Raw genomic sequence first — 21890 nt, 5'->3', positions numbered from 1 at the left:
GTGAAGAAACCGGAAGCCTCATACATTGCTGGGGGGGAGGGGGCGGGGAGGGTGTAAAACAGTGCAGCCACTGTGGAAAACAGTTCTAGTGGTTTCTCAATAAATTGAACATAGAATTACTATATGACACACCAACTCTACTCCTGAGTATATTCCCTACTCAAAAGCATTGAAAACAAGTGTTCAAACAAAAACTTGCACACAAAATATTCACAGCAGCACTATTAACAGCCAAAAGGTGGAAACAAACCACATGTCCATCCCCTGATGAAGGGATAAGCAGTGTGGTAGATCCATATAATAGACTATTAGCCATAGACAGGGATGAACTGCTGATCCATGAACAGGACAAATCTTGAAAACATACTGTTTGTTGTATGATTCTATTTACCTAGAGTCAGAAAATCCACTGAAACAGAAAGCAGGTTAGTGGTCGCCGGGGCAACGGGGAGGGAGTGAGAAGTGACTGCTCCGTGGTCCGGGACTTCCTCTTGGTGACGAGTGTCCTGGAAGTAGGCAGTGGTGGCGCGGCACAGCACTGTGCTCCTGGCCACTAGCGGCACCGTTCCTGTGCATTTGCCACAACATTAAGTTGCTATCCCTCAGCCCAGGTGCAGGACTGAATGGAGCTCTTTCCTGGTGTAGGTCAGGGTCCCTGTCTCCTCCGTGTGGAAGCACAAGAAAACCGATTCAGAATGTCTAAGCCAGTGATGGCGAACCTATGACACGCGTGTCAGCACTGACACGCGTAGCCATTTCTGATGACACGCGGCCGCTGAGGCGGCTGCATGCCGAGGATGAAACATTTGCGACTAGAGTCTTGGAGTTAGTTTTTTCCTCAAAGTGACACACTACCCGAGTTATGCTCAGTTTTTTGGCGAAGTTTGACACACCAAGCTCAAAAGGTTGCCCATCACTGGCTAAGCAATGGATCTTTTCAGATTTTAATTATGAAGTAAAAGCAGGGCTGTTGTCAGCCCGTGTCTGCACCTCCACCAGGCCCTCCTTGCCCAGGATCCCTTCAGAGCACTTCTGCCTCTAAGAGAATGAGGCTTCCAAAATGTAGGGCGAGTGTGGGTTTTTTATGTTGATTTCAGAGAGGAAGGGAGAGGGAGGAAGAGGGAGAGAGAGATCAGTAATGAGAGAGAATCACTGATCAGCTGCCTCCTGCATACCCTCATTGGGAGTTGAGCCCGCAACCCAGGCATGTGCCCTGACTGGAAATCGAACTGTGACCTCATGGTTCACAGGTCAATGTGCAACCACCGAGCAATGCAGCCTGGGCCAAAATGTAGGGTTTTAAATATTGAAATTAATTGTTGCAAATCAGAGGCTGCATCTAGGCAAGCCTTGCTGTTTACTAAACACTAGTGCCCTGGTTCACGGATTTGTGCACATTGAAAGGAAATCAATTAGGTGGCCAGCGAGGTGGGACTGGGCTAGACAGTCTGGACACGCCCTAGAGCCAACCTCCCTCGGTCCCTCCCCAGCCAGCCGCACCTGGCGCCGCAGCTTGAAGGGCATCTGCGGAGTGAGCGGGGTCCCTCCAGCAGGTGGAGTCCCTCAGCCTGGCCTGCGGGGATCGGGCCAAAACTGGCTCTCCGACATCCCCTGAGGGGTCCTGGATTGCGAGAGGGCGGTTCTCGGGTGATGCACCCTGGAATTGGGCTCCCTCCTCTCTGGTTCCAGATGCATCATCTGAGAACCGCCACTGCCAAGTCACCGCAGCTCAGCAGCTCCTGCATTGAGCATCTGCCCCCTGGTGGTCAGGGAGCGTCATAGCTACCGGTCGGACGGTCGCATAGCCTTTTATACACACACACACACACACACACACACACACACACACACACTCCTTTTTCTGGCTTCCCCACTCCGAGGGTGTCTGGCTAGACTGGAAACGAAGGTCCAGGCCCCCAGATTTTCTGGTCAAAGTTGCACTATAGGCGGCTGTGCTGGCCAGCTCTTCTGGGCTCTGCTCTCTAAGAAGGAAGCCCATGGGGGGAGCCCTGGACTAATGGAACTCAATCCCCTGGAGGAAGTATAACCAGCTCCCTCCATCTCCAGAAATGTGAGAACCTTGTTTCTCCTTACCCTACCCGGAGAGCACATACGTGGATTCCACTTTCTCTTGCACATTACAAAAGGGGTAAGGGCCACATCTGAATGGAGCACTCTCAGCTCCGCCCTACTAGGTGCGCTGGTCTGCAGGCACCTGAGAACGACGGCTGACCTCCACGAGCCAGGCCTTTCCGAGCCCCTCTCACTTGTGTTGCCAACAGGAGCTCAGAGCCCAAACCTCTGCAGCACGTAGTCAGGAAGCGCTCTCAGCTTAGAGATGGGGGCAGGAGGCTCGCTCAGCTAGAGGACAGGGCCAAGGAAAACAGCCTGAGTAGGTCCCTGGCCTCACTGTCCAAGCCTGAACTCTGACACTCAAGACACCATGAGCTCTGACACCTGTCACCAGTGTGCCTGCAGCGGCCAGCACCCACTTTACCCAGGCTGCACCGGGCTCCAGACCCCTCCCAGGAGAGGAAGCGGAAGCGAAGCTCTCTTTATTGACCTCGCGTTGCACCACTGGAAACCTTCAGGGAATGAGGTCCCGGAGCCAGGTTCCTAAGGACTCCTTACAGCCACGCCCAATCCTGAGCTGAAGTGCACAAAACACATTTCTAACTCCGCAGGAGCCCTTATACTCACATAGTGGTCATTCCACAGGGCTGAGCCCTCAGACAAAACCGGCTAGCGCCTGGTGCCCTGGCTCCCAGCTCGGCTGTTGGCTTCGTAGCTCACTGGGGGCCGAGGGCGCTGGGGGCCGAGGGCACAGGTTCTGGCCGTGGCTGCACAGAGAGAGCGTTTGCTTGCAGTTCACAGGTTTATTAGTGAACGCGTTGGGGCCGGTGGTGTTTACATGTGTGATCACTACAGCGCTGGTACTGGCTGCAGGAGGGAGGGAGGGAGGCTGCTGCTGGGCTGGTCGCTGTGATGTCACCCAGGAAAATGATGGGCTTCTCTCCTGGATCAAGGCGCCAGGCTCGGGGCTGGTCCGTCAGAGGGACTCCACTCCTGCTTGCGGGGCCTGGCCCGGGGGGATGAGGGTTTTCAGGATCTCCGTGTAGTAGGGGCCGAACACCTGCTGATTGTGGTGCGTTAGGTTGACAAACCTTTGGCCCAGTTCTGCCAGCTCTGCCTCAATGAGAGTGAGGCCTCCGGGGAGGTCCAGCAGAGAGCGCTGCACACCGAGAACCAAGCAGCATTTGAGAAACAGGTGGATCCGCTGATCTGTGAGCAGGAAAGACAGTGAGAAGGGAAGCGGCAGGCGACGCTCAGGGAGAAGCGGCCCTGCACTCATCCAAGCTCGAAGTTAACCTCACCAGACGCGGAAATCTGTTTTGTTTGGGGGGGAGCGGGGGGGGGGGGCTGCTATCGAGCCCTCAAGGGCAACGCAAGGATTGGCAACCAGTGGCTAGTACGTTTTTGACCGTTCCAAAGCTTATACCCCCAGGTCCTGCTGAGGACATGACACAGGAGGCGCTCAGGCTGAGCCCTTGGACGGCTGAGGTTAAGAGCAAGGCCAAGCTCAGAGCCTCCATTCCCACGTGGGACGGTGGGGGTGGGAGTCCCTGCCAGGGGAGCGGCCGCCAGCCTAGCCAGCAGCGTTGCCTGTGGTGGGGGAACGTCACGTGTCTAAGACTGCAGTCAGAAATGGCCAAGAAGGCCAGGGGTGGCCTAACAGGCTGGTTGGCGTGTGCCACACCTAGAAGTCATGAATTCCTGGTGCAGATCTTCCTTAGAGCCAGAGTCCGTCTTTAAACTAAAAAAGATATATTTTTCAACCCAACATTTTGAAAAACTAAAGCCTGAACCGTGACCTGCCCAGGGATCATGCCTTTTACTGGTAGGTTGGCTCAGTGGCCGACTTCCAGGGGAGTCTCCCTCAGCCACACGGCCTCCCCACCCAGGACGCTCACCGACGACGCTGCGGACACAGTTCTGCGCGTGGGCGATGTCCTGGAGCTGTCCCCTCAGAGAGGCCGTGCTGTCGCTGCTCAGAGCCGCGAGGCCCATGTTCTTGAGGCCTTGCTGGATCTCCTGAGACACCTGCTCACTCACAGTCAGCATGGCCTCCTCGGGCCTAGAGCACGAGGGAGAGGAGGCTGGGACCCACGCTGGCCTGGCATCGGCCGGAGCCCTTGAGGGGGACTCCCAGACCTCCTCCTGCCTTCACCAGCCTGGCAGCAGCCCAGCCAATGGGTGGGTTCAGTGTCTCGCTCTTATCTCAACTCATCGACTGTTCTCTACATACAGCACCACGTTCTGCTTCTCAGGGAACAAGATAAACTAAAACCAGCTCCAACAAGCGTGGGCTCGGCCTTGGATCACCTCGGCACCCTCAGCTTCCGGCACTCGTGTCTGTGTGCACCGAGGTGCATTGTACGACTTTTAGGACATTTCCCAGGGCCGTCCTGCTCTCACCAGCGACAGTGACCACCCGCCGGCCTGAGGGCCTGCAGGCGATGCTGCCTGATCCCGCCTGCCGCGCACTAAGCCCAGCCCGCCAGCCTCCGCCCAGCGCCTCCTTTGCAGCAAAGAGGGTGAACCCCTCCACGCTAACCAGCCCCCGTGCCACTCCTCTTGGAGGACAGTTCTCAGTTCTGTGTCTTTGTCACAAGCCTCAAGACCAGCTACAGAGAGACCCCAACGACCTTGGCCATGGGCCTCGCTGCGGCCGTACCCGCCTGTGTCCTCGGACGCGTCACCTCTAAAGACAAAGGTCCGTGCAGCTCACCTGGAATCAAACTGCTCGGTGAGGGCGTGGGTGGCGCGCTTCAGCTTGTCCACGAACTGCGGGGAGCCGAACAGGACGCTGCCGGAGGAGCTGCTGGCCACCAGCAGGACGGAGGCCAGGACGGTGAGGCGGCGCAGCTGCGCCTCCAGCTCCCGCAGCCGGGCCCGGTCCGCCAGCAGCGTCTGAGGACGCGGGAAGGCCGTGAGGCGGAGGCCTGCCCGGGTCCCGCCACAGCCGCGGGGCCGCCCCCCCAGGCCTACCTCAGGGAACTCCTGGTCGTCAGGGTCCCAGAGAAGAAGGTTCAGGAAAGCCTGGGACAGCACCATGGCGGGGCTGAGGGGCTCCGGCCCGGAGGCTGCCTCGCCGGGAGAGGGGCCGGCCGCGCTGGAGGCGGGAGCGTCGGGGCCGGGGGCCGGCCTCAGGTCTGCGGCCGCGCGGCTCAGCCACTTGGTGGTGTGGTCCAGGAGGCCTGGGGCGGGGCGGCAGCCTCAGCGGGAGGCTCCGCTCCGGATTCCCCGCCCGGAGCGAATGCTGATGGGGTGCCTTTCTGTCTTAGATGACTGCCCCCACCCCACCCCACCCCAACACACACACTGAGGAAGACACTTGGGCTCCTAGAAGGAGGCAGAGTGCTCGCTGGCCTCGAGGCCGCTCCCGCCCGCCTGCCCGCCCGCACCCGGCTGCCTGCTGAGGCGCTCCTGGAACTGCGCCCGCTCCCGCTGGATGGAGTGCTCGCGCAGGTGGGGCTGGCGGCTCTGCAGCGTGTAGTTCCTCATGTCCATCTTCATCAGGCCCAGAACCTGGAAGATCCCCCTGACAGACAGAACAGCGTGCTCATGCTCCCAGAGGGTCTCCGGGAGAGGGGAGGCACTGACTCCCGGCGCTCAGGTCAGGGGGCTCTGAACTGACAGCCCTGCCCCCTCCTTTACAAAGATGACACGGGAGCCAGGCCCCAGGCCCAGAGCGAGGGGTGTCTGCACCTCGAAGCCTCTGAGCCAGACCTCCTTCCACAGTCACTCTGCTGTCTCTTAAAAGGGGCGTCGGTGAAAGACCACACCAGACACTAACCGTTCTCTCTGGGAAGGGGGAGTATAGGTGATGCAATTTCTGCGCCAATTACTTTATTTTATTGATTTGAGAGAGAGAGAGAGAGAGAGAGAGAGAGAGAGAGAGAGGGGAAGGGATGGGGAGAGAGACAGAGAGAGAGACTTATTGCTCCACTTATTTATGCATCATTGGTTGATTCTTGTATGTGCCCTTACCAGGGATCGAACCCACAACCTTGGAGTATTGGGACAACACTCTAACTAACTGAGCTACCTGGCCAGGGCTGTGGGTCTACTATTTTTTTTTTTTTTTCATTTTCTGGAGCTATGAAATGGGGATAACCCCTCACCTCTGCCCCTCATGCTATGTGAACTGCAACAAGAAAACTTGGGAAAGCAATGTTTGAACTCCTTGGAAGAAAAGACTGCATACACGAATGTTGCATTGTAGGATGTTATACAGGCCCAGCCCATCTGAGGATACCCAGAGGGCCCTGAGAGGCCATCTTTGGGAAAGGAAAGCTCACAGGCCAGAGAGAAGGACTCAGGATGGGGTTCACAGGGAAGACAGCCGAGATGGGGCCACCACTCGGGGTGTGGCCCGGGGCGGCAGGTTCCGGGGACAGTAGCCAGGCTTCACCTCAGTAGCAGAGCGGAGTCTGTGATGCCGTCTAGCTTCTGCACGGCCGCATCCCGAACCGGCGCGCACAGCAGGGTCATCATGCTGAGGATGCACTTGGAGAGACGGAAAATGTTCAGGTCCCCGCGCGCCGCTTCCTGCTGCAGCAGGTCGGCGGCCAGAGCTTCCTCGACCTCACTTCTTAGGCGGCTCTGGCGTGGCAACAGCAGCGACAGCAAGATCTGCCCAGGAAGAAAGCCCAGGAGGCTGCACTCTGCTCAGAGCCCCACTTTCCTCACGGAAACCCCATTAGCCACACACATCCCAGCCGGTGTCTGCTGTTTAGAGGGAGAGGGAGAACTTCTCTCTCTCTCAAGGGAATCAAACCTAAAACCTGGGTATGTGCCCTGACTGGGTATCGAACCTGTCATCTTTCGGCCTACAGAATGGGACGGCACTCCAACCAACCAAGCCACACCAGCCAGGGCCCAGCCTGTGTCTTTTAAGGATCAAGAAGTCAGGTCCCTAAATTTCCTAATGTTTATCTTTGTTTAAGGACCAATAATAGGCCATGGCTTTAGGGGATCAATTACAGCAATAAGATGTCATTCTCTAGGCAGAATGAGATAAAGAGAGAAGCAAAATCAAGGTGTGTGATTAAAAGAAGCTCAGGGTGCAACGAATATAAAATACACACCACGCGGCGACGAGGCACTCTTCATTTTAAAAAGCAGGCGTGTTTGAGATTTACTTCAAAGAGCGAGGAGAAACTAGGCAAAGGAACTGTTAGGTGTCACCAGAAAGAGTGTATTAACCTGAAAACGTAAGTTCCCTGTGAGCAGCCTCTGCCTCATCTCCATGCCTCTGCAGCAGACAGAACACAGTGGGGTCGAGGGATGGGGTTCAATGAACGTTCGGTTAATTGAATGGAATACCGTGTTGTCATAACAAGATCCCCTCTGCTCGGCTTCTTTGTAAGCATCGACATGGAAGTTGCTCTGTGCTCTGTACTTCATGGTGAACTATGCCAGTTCCCCCTGGAGCCCTCAGTTCCAAGTCTGCCCTCAGCGCCTCCTCTGTGACAGCGAGAGGAAGAGGTCCCCCTGGTCCGTGCGCTCCCCCGGGCAAGCCCTGGCACGCAGCTTCTCTTTGTTCAAACTACCGTCTTGTTTCTTCATCCTGATTAGATGCTGACTGATAAAAGATTGGCACAAGAGAAGTTCTAACTGAAATGGCTTAGTCCATGGGCTCTCATGAGCAGCAAGTAGCAAGTATTTCACGTTTTAGATGCCTTAGAACAGGGCGGGAAACGGCCGGCCCGTGGGTCATATAAGGCCCGAGAAATCATTTGGTCTGGCCCTGCCAAGGCCTTAGGGGTGAGTGAATTAAATGTTTGACCAAGTGCAGCAGGCTAATTTTTAAGTGGATACTTTTGTATGGGCAGGAAAAAGGCTCCCCACCCCTGCCTTAGGCAGGCAGACTGGAGGATGGCTAGTCCCCCCATCATGCAGCTGCCGTCGGCCCGGTGAAGCTGGCAGAGCTCCAGAGGTGTGCACCTGGCCAGCCAAGTCCTCCCAGGTGAACGGCCAGCGGGGTGCCTCACGGCACCACCGTGAAAAAGAGGCGCAGCCCTTGCAGGCCTTTGCGTCAAGGCAGCATATAGCACCTCAGGGTTTTGTGGGTGAAAAGGAGGCTCTGGCGTCAATCTGGTACATCATGTGACTCATCATACATTCCTAGCTGGCACATAACTTCTTTAGTGAAAGGTTTATCTTCACCTCAAGCAAGCCCTGTCCATTGTTCTTGTCCATTGTTTGTTCCAAATGTATAAAAGACACTGCAAAACTGTCCTTTGGAGCATTTGAGATCTTGCTTCCTGGCATGTTGTCAGTTGGGCTCAAATAAACTCAAACTCTTATAATTTAAAAAAAACTCTCTACAGTTCTGATTCAACACCCATTTTGAGTCGCTCATAAGTTTGCCAATTTCAAGTGGGAACCAGAGCCCGAGGAGGCTCCACGGCAAGTCCAGGCAGCCGTACCAGCCACTCTACCACTCGGCCTCCCCATCCAGCAGGGCCGTGATACTTGAAGTGTCCGTGGGGGCAGCACAGCACAGATCTCCAGGGGTTTGGAGCACAGCGTGCCTTTAGAGAAATGGTTCCTGGCTGGCTCCTGGGCCTTGTCAGAAAGTAAGCCCTCACCGTCGGACATCGGGTGGCCATGGGGGCTGCGCTCCTCATGAGGAACTCGGTGTTGTCCGACCTGCCCAGCGGTGAGATTGGGTGACTGGGGAATTCAGATGTGTGGAGGCCTGCGTATGGAAGCTGAGCAGCCAAAGGAGTGAAATGTGACATTCATCAATTTATTGTCTCTCAGCCTTAAATCCATCCTTGTTTTCTCTGCTCTGAAAAAATGAAGTTCTTTAAATATTTTTTCTTTACTAGATGGTAAACTTTAAGCATCATCTGTAGAAGGCACTATTAATTAGTTTCTGTGCAGCATAACAAATTACCATACACTCTGAAGCTTAATTAAGCATATACAGCCTGGTTGGTATGGCTCAGTGGTTGACCCATGAACCAGGATGTCATAGTTCGATTCCCGGTTGTGGGCTCAATCCTCAGTAGGGGGCATGCAGGAGGCAGATGATCAGTGATTCTCTTTCATCATTGATGTTTCTATCTCTCTCTTCCTCTCCCTTTCTCTCTAAAATTAATGAAAACAGATTTTTTTTTAAAAAAGAAAAAGAAAGCACATACATTTGTTGTCTCACAGCATCTGTGGGTCAGGGGTCCAGGCACAGTTTATTTAACTGGGTCCTCTGTTCAGGGTCTCAGCAGGCTGTAATAAGGCGTCAGCTGGGCTCATTCAAATTGTGGCTGAATTCACTTCCTTACAGCTGTACCCTGAAGGGCCCCAGCTTCTTCCGGGCTGCTGGCTGGATGCTGGTCCTGAGGCCACCTGCATCTCCCTGCCACGTGGCCTCTCCATAGGCACCTGTTTGCTTCTTCAAGGCCAGCAGGAGCATCTCCGTCTGCTGAGGCAGTCTTCCATAGTGAGATGTGACATCCCACCACCTTTGCCATAGTCCATTGGCTATAGGTAAGTTACAGATCTCGTCCACATCAAGGAGACAGGACTATTTAAGGGTGTGGATCTGGGGGGGAGGGGGGGCAGGTCACTTTAGGGTGTGCCCATCACATACTAGAAAGACAATGCAAAAGCCGAGAGCCTTTCTCTCTGAGTAGGCTGCTCACTTGGCAGCTCCTGCAGGTGGTATGGCTTTGCCAGCACCTGGCTCCCATGGCCTGGTGGCGTCTCCTAGGCGGGTTCCTGCAGTGCACAGTGCTCAGCAGCACACACAGGCCAGCAACTTCCCGGCATAGCTCCGCCCCCCCCAAGTGGATCCTTGGTGTTCTATGTCAGCCTCGGGGTGTGGTGGGTTCGCCTTAGATCTGATTTTCCAGTATTCCTTAGTGTTCCCCTTGCTTCTTACTAGCCCAAAGCCCTCATCTCTCCAATGCCCTGTGATAATTTTTAAATTAAAACTCCTTGTTGAAATGACTGTGCGATCTCTGTCTACAGGTTTAGATTCTGACTGACTCATGGGCCAAGCTCAGTTAGAGTTTGCTAGCCACTGACATCTGAATGAGCTGGGATGCCTGGGAACTTTACATCTACAAGCAGAAGGTTGGTGACTCACCTCTTTAATTTCTTTCAGAAGTTCAAGAGCACAGCTGAAGTCTGGGGGTGTAGCTGATAGCTGCTCTTTAAGGTGATCCCAAAAGGCATCATGCATTGTCTCCTTGGCCTGGCCTTCCAAACTGTAAAGGGGTTAAATAGACAAATTACTTTCTCTGTCCAAAAACTGTCATAAGATCCTGTCTCCTAAGCCCCACACAGACAGTGTTTGTTACGATAAAAGATCATTATACTGACAGGGGAAGGCCAAGAACTGTGTGTGGCTAGCAGCAGAGTTGAAGAGCGGGGGTCAGATGTGGATGTCAAGGGCCCAGTGATCCAGAGCCGCCCTCCCTCTGCAGCAGGAAGAGCCCCGAGCAGAGGCCAGGTAGGGCTTTGGCCCTGACTTTGCATCCGGCCTAGATAACATGGGGCTTGGGTTCTATTTATGTGCATATACAGCAACGCACTAAGAGTCTTTCATGTCCTCTGGTCCCGCTTTGACTGCACATTGACTGAAATGCCCACAGATGTTTCCAAATCGGCAGTCTAAACGGAATTCACTATCTTCCTCCTCCAGACATGTTCCTCCTCTACCCCGGGCTCAGTGCCACTACCAGGTAGCCAGTCACGGCAGCCAGAAAGATCGGTCCTTTTTCCCTTCAAAAAATAGAAGCAAAGGCAATTCCATTTAGAAAGAATCGTGTTTTCAACAAATAGTGCTGGGACAACTGGACACCCACATGCAAAAATATGAATCAGACACAGACTTTCCACCTTCCACAAATGGCTCACAGACTGAACGTAAAACTGTCAAACTTAGAGAAGATAACTAGGAGAAAACCTAGGTGACCTTGGGCTTTGCTATGACTTTCAGATACAACACCAAAAGCAAGATCCAAAAAAGAAAAAATTGGTAAGTTGCACTTCATTAAAATTAAGAACTTCTGCTCTCTGAGAGACACTGTTATGAGAATTAAAAGACAAGCCACAGACAGTCTTTTACTAAGCACACATCTGATAAAGGATTGTTTTCCAAAATATACAATGAACTCTTAAAACTCAACAATAAGAAAACAAACAACCCAATTCTAAAATGGGAAAAGATCTGAACCGACACCTCACTAAAGAAGATATACAGATGGCAAATAAGCCTATGAAAAGATGGTCAGCAACATATGTCATTAGGGAACTGCAAATTAAAATAAAGATGGGATACCAGTTCACACCTATCAGGAAGTCCAAAACCAGAGCACTGGAGCAGCAGGAGCTCTCAGTCACTGCTGGTGGGGATGAAACGGTGCCGCCAGTCTGGAAGTCAATGTGGCAGTTTCTACAAAACCGAGCACACCCTTGCCATACAATCCAGGCATCAAGTGAGCTGAAAACTGTGTCCACACAAAAGCCTGCAATGGAGGTCGATAGAGCTTTATTCATAACCACCAAAGCTTGGAAGCAACCACGATGCCATTCTGTAGGTGAGTGGGTAAATGGAAGGTTATTCAGTGCTGAAGAGGGATGAGCTCTCAAGACCCCCAAAGACACAGAGGGGCCTTACATGCGCACTGCTGAGTGAAAGAAGCCAATCGGAAAAGGCCACCTACTGGAGGCGTCCAAATACAGGACCCCTGGAAGCCTATGGAGACAGCATACAGACCGCTGGTTGCCGAGGATTTGGGGGGAGTGGGGGTGTGGGGAGAGGCGAGGAAGGATGAAGAGGTGGAGCTCAGTGGATTTTTAGGGCAGTGAAATTACTATGTATGATACAGTACTAGTGGATACACGTCATTATACATTTTTAAAACCCATAGTATATACATCTCAAAAAGTGAACCCCAACATAAACTATGGACTTGAGTTAATGTGTTGATACTGGACTGTCCATTGTAACAAATGCGCCACACTAATAAAGATGTAATTAATAGGGGAGTAGGTGGGAACTCTCCGTAATTTCTGATAATTTTTCTGTAGAAATAAAACTGCTCTAAAATATCCTATATAATAAAGAGCTAATATGCTAATTAGACTGAACAGAACGACTGTCTGGACAACCTTCCGGATGAAGACGGGGCTGCGAAGGCCAAGGCAGTTGGGGCAGTGAGGGCTGAGCCCCTTGCACGAATTTCGTGCATTGGGCCTCTAGTTAATTAAAAAAACAGAAATGACAAGGATCAATTTTCCTCTGAATGTTTACTTAAATGATGTCTTTGTGCTACAGAGTTAAACTAATAGAAAAAGAACTATTTGAAAATTCTGAGGCTGAACCTCATCATTTCCAAATAGGTACTGGTTGTCTTGAATTAAACATCCGCCCTTTAAAAAAGTACAGCAGTAATACACGCTCCTTGTAAAAAGGGTAAAAGACAGCACAAAGATGAACAGACAAGTCCAAGTCCTCTCCCTGCACACAAATCTTAGCCATCAGAGGTAACCAGCTATCATCTGTCCCCCGGTCCAGTGTGCGCTGGAACTGTGCTGAGCTCTTTCCTCTTCATCTTATTTATTCAATCCATCTCTGAGTCCAGACATTTTGCTTCTTGAATGTCTCTGGAGTTCATCCCTGCCTACCATCATCTCTTACTTGGACCACCGGCTTAGTCTATTCACTGATCCTCCTGCCTTCTGTCTTGTCTCTTTTTAATCTGTTCTCCATCAGTTCCTTCTAAAACCAGTGATTTTCCTAAAATGCAATTCTGATCATGATGCCATGCTCATTTAAAGCCCTTTAAGGGCTTCCCATCACCAGCAGCATAAATGGCTTATATTGCATGACCCTCCTGATACTGCTCTGCCTGCCTTTCCCATTTACCTCCTCCTGGGTCCTAATGCCTGTGTGCAACCATACCAAGCCCTTGAAAAGCACAGAGCACCTTCTACCACCACTCTGTGCTTCCAACGTGTTGCTTCCTGTACCTGGAGCAGTCTTTCCCACCGAAAGCACCTGGAAAGCACCTATTCGTCCTCGAAGACTCCTTCGTAGGCAAAATCTCCCTCCAGGGCACACCTCTCTGATCCTCCTGGAGCAGCTGATTGCGCATTAGCTCTATACACACAACTTATCCATCATTTTCTCTTATCAGCCGTCTCCCCTACGAAAACTTCTTGGCAGCAAAGACAGTGCCTGGCTCACCTACAGCTACAGCTCTAGTTGTATCTCGCCCCAGTGCTCAGCATTCTGCCCGCCACATAGTACAGACTCAACAATGTCTGATGAATGATGCCCAAACATGGGATTTCTTTAGGAACCCACAGCATTGTAAGCACCCACAGTAAAGCCAATTGCCAATAATGAGTCACCTCAAACTGTTTCCCTGCACATGCCCCCCTCCGGTTTCCTCCGCCTGTGCCGGCCCGCTTCTTGACCACAACCCCTACCAGACTCCGCTCCCCTGTTCCATTTCCCTCCCCTCCTGCCACATCTAAGTGGCCAGAGAGGTGGTAGGTCTGGATTTGGGTGGAAACCTGTCCCAGAGGAGCTGTGCTTGGCATGGACCCCTGCTGGCATCGGGCAGGGGCAAGTCAGAGCATGAAGACCAGGGCAGCAGCTTGGGACAGAGAAGGGCACCTTAGTAACAGATTCCTGGAGTTGTGAATGCAAACGCATTTAAGGGAGCCGACCAACCTCTGCCATGAGTTACCTGGTTATTGGTGGGAATCAGAACTGTTTAAAAAGTAAAATCTGACCGTGAGTTTACCCACTTAACTGCCAACGAGCAGCAGAGCCCTTCGATTCATACTTACTGAGTGCTTCTTACTTACTGCAATGTCAATAGAACTAGGCGGACTCAAAATAAAGCTGGAGGGGGAGGAGTATTATTATCAACAGGATTATGAACCTAATTCACAAATTAAGCTGATTATGAAGCCAGGAAAACAGCTGGAAATGCCACCATTAGAAAATTAATCTTTTTATCTGTGCCTTTTCGTCTGTTCTCACTCAAAAGAAGAACTGATAGGAGCTAGTGTAGGCAGCTGATAAAATGACCCCAAAGAACTGTATTTCCTGGGATTCACATCGTGGTGTAATCTTTCCCTAGAGTGTGGGCTGGGTTTAGGGACTCCTTTCTAGGGAACAGAAGTAGCAGAGCAGGTGGTTCTGTCCTGGGCAGCGACTCCCACACTCTCCTTCTCCTAGTGAGGGGAGCCAGCTGCCCTGTGGGGAGGTCCAGGTGGCGAGGGGCTGAGGGAGGCTCCGCCAGCAGGCCACAGACTGACGGCACAGTTAAACCATGCCCAGGCTGCCGACGCACAGAAACTGTGAGATAGTGAGCATCGTTTTCGCCCCAGCGATGGACAGCGATGCCAGGCTGCTTCCTCCGTAACTGTCGGAGATCTGAAATCCACCTATTTCTATTGAATTATTAACTGGGTCCCAGAGTGAACAGCCGACAATACTAGTAATTGCTTTCGTTTACTCACTGGTTCAACAAAATTTGCTTCTTGACCCCCTGATACCACCAGTTATAACTGATCACTCTTCTGTTTCATTGTTGAGACCTCTTAAGGCTAATACCCAATGACTGATGGCATCATTAAATAAGAATGCTTCCGTCTGGCCAGCAGCCACAGTGCTAAACACCTGCCCCAGGACTAATAAGAAGGGAAATGAGAGGAGCCTGTACCTGCTTGGAGGTAAAACCTTCTCTTCCCTGTGGAAATCATGATCCATCCCAATCCCGCGGCTCAGCTCGGGCACATCGTTAACTGATTCTGTCAGACCTGTGGCGGAGAGAACTCGTGGTGGGCAACGGGGCACCCACACAAGTCTGGGTGTCTAGTTATTCACACTCACTAGACTGAGTAGGCCCCACGTTTGGATTTGAACTGATCTTACACAAACTCATTCAATCGTTCTAGTCTTTTATGTTTTCCGAACCCCAGGCCCCATGGGGGTGAGGGAGGACCCAAAAAGTTATTTTATAAAAAACAGAAAGTGAAATTGATTAAAACCTTTCTCTTACAAAGTAACAATTAAATGGTAAAGAAACAATTTATTTGCAAAAGTAAACATTAAGATAAACATGTACTATGATTCCACACTTCTCTTCCTGCCTCTGATAAAGTTAAGTTCTCCACACGGATGGTACTCAAGGGGCCCACGTCACCTGGCCTTCTAAAGCAGTAGCTCCCACATTTTAGATGTCACAGACTAACAAAATTTCCAAAAAGATTTTGACAACTGGCCAGCTTTTTGTTTAGCCATCTACGCCCAGAGAAACAAGCAAATTCGCAAATAAAACTCCACTCTGCCACCACCGGAACCTTCATCTACAGACGAAAGCCCAGGGTAGCTTCCAGAAGAACAGCCAGGGAATCCTGTCGGAGTAAAGAGCAGTCCTTTAAATGGGATCAACTTAGCTTTAGGAGAAACTCAGTACAGTAGCTTTATTTCGTTTTACTAAATATTGCTAAGCATTTTGCCACAAACCAGCACTAGTGTTTGGGAACCACTGTTGTAAGTTGTTAGTAAAGACCCAGCCAGTAGATTCTCATGAAATAGGCATATATGGTAGTTACACTGGTTACTTGGCATCTAAAACAAAGTTGCACACAATAAATCATTTTTCTCACTCTCTTTCAATGAAGCGTCATTTGTTCACAGGAAAGTATTTGGCTCCTAGACGTGCAGGGGATACTGATGAACTGACTGGCCATGACTTGGTAATTGTTGAAGCTGGTGATGATGAAATGGGATTCATTATTCTAGCCTCTCTACTTAAGTAAATGTTTTGAGTTTTCCATTTATAAAAAGATGTAATGGCCCTAGCCGGTTTGGTTCAGTGGATAGAGCATCGGCCTGCAGACTAAAGGGTCCCAGGTTCGATTCCGGTCAGGGCACATGCCCAGGTTGTAGGCTTGATCCCTAAGAGGGGGCATGCAAGAGGCAGCCAATCAATGATTCTCTCATCATTGATGTTTCTATCTCCTTCTCCCTCTCCCTTCCTCTCTGAGATCAATAAAAATATATTTTTAAAAAAAGATTTCATGATGCAAAAAGTAAACAGTTATTATAGAAGTTACATAGGCAAATGCCTTTGTTCTTAGAAGATACATGATGAAGTTTTTAGAGGTACATGACTTATTTTCCATGAGAAAAAATATAGAGAGCACGCACATACAATGTGGCAGAAATGTTAACAGTGTGGGCATTCACTATGTTCTAACTTTTCAACAAATTTAAAATATTTCAAAGTGAAAAGTTAAGGGGTGCATATATTCTTTCTGATTGGTGATTCAGGTTTCTTAGGATATATTCCTAGAAGTGGGATCACTGGGTCAAATGGGAGTTCCATTTTTAATTTTTTGAGGAAACTCCATACTGTTTTCCATAATGGCTGCACCAGTCTGCATTCCCACCAGCAGTGAACTAGGTAGGGTTCCCTTTTCTCCACATCCTCGCCAGCACTTGTCATTTGTTGATTTGTTGATGGCAGCCATTCTGACAGGTGTGAGGTGATACCTCATTGTCATTTTAATTTGCATCTCTTAGATGATTAGTGACTTTGAGCATTTTTTCATATGTCTCCTGGTCATCTGTATGTCCAGTTTGGAGAAGTGTCTATTTAGGTTCTTTGCCCATTTTTTAATTGGATTGTTGGTCTTTCCTTTGTTAAGTTGTATGAGTTCCTTATATATTTTGAAAATTAACCCCTTATTGGATGTATCATTGGCAAATATGTTATCCCATGCAGTGGGCTCTCTTTTCACTTTGTTGATGGTTTCTTTTTGCTGTTCACAGCAACACAATTTAAAATAGCTAAGATGTGGAAACAGCCCAAGTGCCCATCAGCAGATGAGTGGATAAAAAAAGCTGTGGTACATTTATTTACATAATGGAATACTATGCAGCAGTGAAAAAGAAGGAATTCTTACCATTTGCAACAGCATGGATGGACCCGGAGAGTATTATGCTAAGCAAAATAAGCCAGTCAGAAAAAGATAAATATCATGATCTCATACAGATAAGTATATATGGAATCTAATGAACAAGATAAACTGATGAACAAAATAGATCCGTAGACATAGAAGCATGGAACAGACTAACGAATTCCAGAGGGAAGGTGGTGTTGGGGTGGCTGGGGGAGAGATTAACTGGGGAACTTATATGCATATATGCATAGCCCATGGACACAGACAATAGTGTGGTGAAGGCTTGAGAAGGGCAGGTGCGTGGTGGAGGGGGTCAATGGGAAAAAACAACAACAAAGGGGACATCTGTAATACTTTACAACAATCAAGATATATATATATATTTTTTTATTTTATTGATTTTTTGCAGAGAGGAAGGGAGAGGGATAGAAAGCTAGAAACATCGATGAGAGAGAAACATCAACCAGCTGCCTCCTGCACACCCCCCACTGGGGATGTGCCTGCAACCAAGGCACATGCCCTTGACCGGAATCGAACCTGGGACCCCTCAGTCCGCAGGCCGACGCTCTATCCACCGAGCCAAACCGGTTTTGGCAAGATATATATTTTTTAAAGGTGAGGGGAAAAGGTGATTGTAGAATTTACCGAAGTTCCTGCCTAGGTGAACTGAACCTTAAGTGGATAGTTGAAGTTCCCTTTGTTTTTCAGCCTCTCTGAAGTCTTCAGTCCCAGCCAAAATGGCCAAACACAGTCAAATATGTAAACTTACCAATAATTCACTAATTCAAAATGAGAAGAAAGAGGAAATCTTCAGAGACCGAGCTATAGCAGCTTATGGAAGGACTGAGGGAAATACACACAGGCACACCTTCCAACGACAACGAATCCAAGTTCATTGCTCTGACAAGACTGGATGCTCCCTGTAGCACATGCCGTCCAACAGCCCTCAGGAAAGGGGGCTCACGGAGGAGGCAGAGGTAAAGTGCAACTAAGGCAGATGTTTTAATTCCCGAGCCCAGGGACAAAGACATTTTTGAGATAATAACTAACTCAACCAAGTCCACCTAGTATATACAATTTCAAATTTATTTTTTTAAGAGGAATTTGATTATTTATTTTCCTGAGAGTTGTCTTCAACTCTGGATTCATTAAAAAAAGCCACCTCAAGAACTTAAATTGCTTAAATTGTCTTTACCAAAAACCCTACTTTCACCCCACATTTCAAATCGGGATTCCAAAGCACCCAACTTGCCGCTTTAGTGCCAGTCTCTTAACCAGCAGCGACCCCACGTGGCTACAAGAGAAACAAACGTAATTCAACTAAGTAGCAGGGCCTTGAAGTCATTTTCCCCATTTCAACCTTCAAGAATTTAACTCATGCCCTAGTGGTTTGGTTCAGTGGACAGAGCATCGGCCTGTGGACGAAAGGGGTCCGGGTGCGATTCCCGTTAAGGGCAACGTACCTAGGTTGCAGACTTCTCCCAGCCTGGGCCCTGGATAGGGCTTGTACAGGAGGCAACCAATCGATGTGTTTTTCTCCATCGATGTTTCTCTCTGTCTTTCCCTCTCTCTTCCACTCTCCCTAAAAATCAATCCTCAGGTGAGGATTAACCAAAAAATAAAAAAATAAAAAATTTAACTCATGTTGTTGGATGCGGACAGGTCTGCAGATGGGTGACTAGTGCACGCTGCAGATGGTTATAGGACAAATGCAGGGTGAGTCCCAGGGAGATCAGACCCAGCAAAGCGACCTTGTGCTCCTACAGGACACCCACAGTGTACGGGGGAATGGGAGCCCGGGGCGGTATTGCTTCTTGAGATAACGAAGTACTGAGGTAACACAATTCCCGCCTGGGATCACTGGGTCCTTTAAAATCTACCCCAGGTGCCTGCCATTTTCCACCTACAAACCGAAAATACAAGAATAACAGAGATGGCTTTGAACCGACTGGGCTTCAGGATGGAGCCTCAGACAGGGCGCCGCGGGCGGCTCTGTGGGGAGGGCCCAGCGAGGACTCCGCGCCTCTGCCCGCCCCGAGGCCTTCCCCAGCCGCCCTGGCTGCGCCCTGTGAGCTCCAGGCCCGGATGCTGCCCTCGTCTGCGGGCGCAGCACCAGTCACTTGGAATATTCTGTTCTCTCAAGAGAGAAAAAAAGGAGCAACCTGAACTGACTCGTGCCGCCCGCTGCCCGCCCTCGTGGGCACGACGCCGCCGGCCTCTGGGTACGGGGTCGCTGGGGCCGCCCCTGCAGGACATCCCTTGCCAGATTCGAATCATCAGCCCGAGCCGCTTCCCGGCGGCTCTCCGAGGGCCTTGCGGTCCCCAGGGCCCGGAGGTGCGGCGTGGAGGACGAGCCAACCCAGGGGGCGGTGCCCAGGGCTGCGCTGCGGGCCCTTCAACGGCTTCCTCCGACCTGACCCTGGGCACCCGAGGGGCGAGGGGCGAGGGGCCCCAGGACGGCACCTACGGGGAGGCTGGTCCTCGGGGCTGCTCTTGTCCTGCCGGGTCGGCCCTGGGCCTCCGAGCCTGCGGGAGCCGCTCTCTGCACCGCTCGGGTCCTTCAGGGGCACGTTCTCCTCCACGGCCTGCATTTCGCTGATGGAACCTGGGGGGAGGGGTGGCGCGCCGTTGGCGTCGGGGCAGGGGCTCCCCAACTGCCCAGGGGGTCGGAGGCCCGGCCCGCCGCGCCCCGGGGACCAACCCACAGAGGGCAGCCTCGGGGTCCCCCGGGGGCAGCCGGGGGCGGGGGCCTCGGGGCGGGGCGGGAGGTCAGAGGGGCCGGGCGTCGCAGCGCAGCGGGAAGGTGAGGCCCAGGGGCGGCGGCGGGGCGGGCCGGGCCGCGGGGCAGCGCCACCTCCCCGCCCGCTCGCCCGGCTGCAGGGGCCCCGGGACCCGGGCCGCCTCACCTCCTCCCGGACCCGCCGCCTCGCCTGGAGCGGCTCCGCGGCCGGCGGCCTCGAGGCTCCGCCGACGCACCGCGGCGGCCTGGCGGGCGGGGCCGAGGGCGGGGAGGCGGCCCCGCGACGCCGGGGCGGGCGCTCGTGGAGGGTCGGGGACCTGAACACAAACCGCCGCGGGTCTCCGGGGCAACAGGGCGGGGTCACGTGCCGCCCGCTGCCCGCCCTCGTGGGCACGACGCCGCCCGGCCTCTGGGTGCGGGGTCGCTGGGGCCGCCCCTGCAGGACATCCCGGGCCGCGGCAGAGGCCACCTGGAGCCCCTGGGGGAGGTGCCCTGTTCTGCTTCTCAGCCGCTTCCTCCGAGAAGCGCGGGGCCGCGGGCGCGGCCTGGGGCGAGGCCTGCTCCCCTCAGCTGTGCGGACCGCCGCCCCGGGGCCGCCCGCCTGCCGGCTCCGCACGGGATTCCGGGCCTGGCGTCGGCTTCGGGCTCCCGGCCTCTCTGGTCCTGGCTCTGCCCGCTGCCCTGGAGGGACCCCTCTCCCTCCGAGGCCTGCCCTTCGGGGGGAAAGAGGAAAAGGAAGGGTCCGCCCCGTCCTGGGCCGCGGGCCTGACCTCTCTGGCTTGACTTCTGGCCACAGAAGCTTATTTTAAAAAATAAATAAAGAAAACAAAAGGTGCACGTATTGCCTGTAAGAAGCCGAGTTCTCTTATAACTCTTTGTCGTTAGCGTGGAATGTGGGGTTTTCTTGCACAACTTTCTGCCTCCTCCTCCTCCTCCCCCTCCCCCTGAGGCAGGCTGGCTTTCCTGCACCCCGAAGTGGGAGGATCGCTCATGCCTTCAGCAGAGTTCGATGAAAATATGATTCTTCATTTTTACATAGGCTGGGTTGTTGCTTTCTCATCAAGAAAAAAATAAAAATAAAAAGAGAGAAAAAAAATCCAGAATTCTGTTTGGGCATTTTTATTTTGGGGAGAAATTTTCTAGAATGAACCAGTTCTTTTCCCCACAAAAATGGCATTGCCATAAGACCCTCCCTGCGGATGCCCGAGTTCATATGCATGCCCTCCATTCATATACATTACACAGCCTCTTTAAGTGCACTTCTTAAATCCCAATTCTCTGGAAGAAATAGCAGAGTGGGAGCATGTGTGGGGGAGGAGGGGTGGGGGAGGAGGGATGGGGGAGGAGAGAGGTAGAGTTAGCGTTTTCCCAGGTCAGCCCGGGGACAGCATTTCATGATCTTTATCAGGAATATGTCAGAACTAACTAGGCAAAGTTAAAGGTTGAGGGGAATGGAAAGATGATGTGAGAGATATGCCCCCCTCCCTTGGGGTGTTAGTTAATAGTAACGGGTTTTTGTTTAATGATTTACAAAATGCTTCGACGTGGCCAGTCCATGTGCTGTGCACACAACCCTACTGTTCAGGAGGCAAAGTGGGTGCTATTTGGGGCCACTTCATAGATGAGCCAACTGGGGATCAGAGAGATTTCAGCAAGTTACCAACACCCACGTGGCAAGCAAGGTCTTGACTCTTGATCATGTACTTTTAATTCGCACCAGCTCCTGCCTCTGGCGGAGAAGCTGTATGAGAAAACAGAACGACTGGTCACGGTGTAGTGAGCACCAGAGCTGGGGCCACGCCAGGGGCGCTCCTGGAGGCCCGGGGAGGCGGGGGGAGGTCCCCCAGATGTTGGGATCAGTTCTACCTGCTCAAGTGCAGCCTTTACCAGGACCCTAAGCAAGGCTGGGTCTTTGGAAATGGGTCTCCTGTTTAGCCGGGCTCCCTGTCAACCTCAGACCCTCTTTACACGCTCCTAACGGTGAAACTGGGCTTCCCACACTCGTCCATCATTTAGAGAAAATGCCCCTCCTGCCGGCTCCAGTAACTTGACACCTTTACCCTATTACAGTGCAGGGGTCTCCAAAGACCCACAGACAAGTACTCCTCAAGCAACCCAGGCGCGGACAGCAGTCAAAGCCACT

The 21890-nt window shown here is 52.0% G+C and overlaps 1 protein-coding gene across 1 annotated transcript; it reads right to left on the bottom strand.

Moving 5' to 3' along the window:
- Nucleotides 1-2899: 2899 nt before the first annotated feature.
- On the bottom strand, nucleotides 2900-19974 carry TCP11 (t-complex 11). Its single transcript, XM_079781384.1, has 10 exons — nucleotides 19914-19974; nucleotides 19475-19612; nucleotides 14760-14856; nucleotides 10160-10280; nucleotides 6476-6696; nucleotides 5466-5602; nucleotides 5050-5258; nucleotides 4790-4971; nucleotides 3972-4135; nucleotides 2900-3282 (listed from the first exon to the last, which is right to left on the bottom strand). The coding sequence occupies exons 2-10, from the start codon at nucleotides 19596-19598 to the stop codon at nucleotides 3050-3052; spliced, it is 1488 nt and encodes a 495-aa protein (XP_079637510.1). The 5' UTR covers nucleotides 19599-19612; nucleotides 19914-19974; the 3' UTR covers nucleotides 2900-3049.
- Between the last annotated feature and the right edge of the window lie 1916 nt (nucleotides 19975-21890).

This window comes from Cnephaeus nilssonii (genome assembly GCF_951640355.1).
Source record: "Cnephaeus nilssonii genome assembly, chromosome: 9".
In the NCBI taxonomy this organism is placed as follows: Eukaryota; Metazoa; Chordata; class Mammalia; order Chiroptera; family Vespertilionidae; genus Cnephaeus; species Cnephaeus nilssonii.
This window is presented reverse-complemented; position numbering and strand designations above follow the sequence as displayed.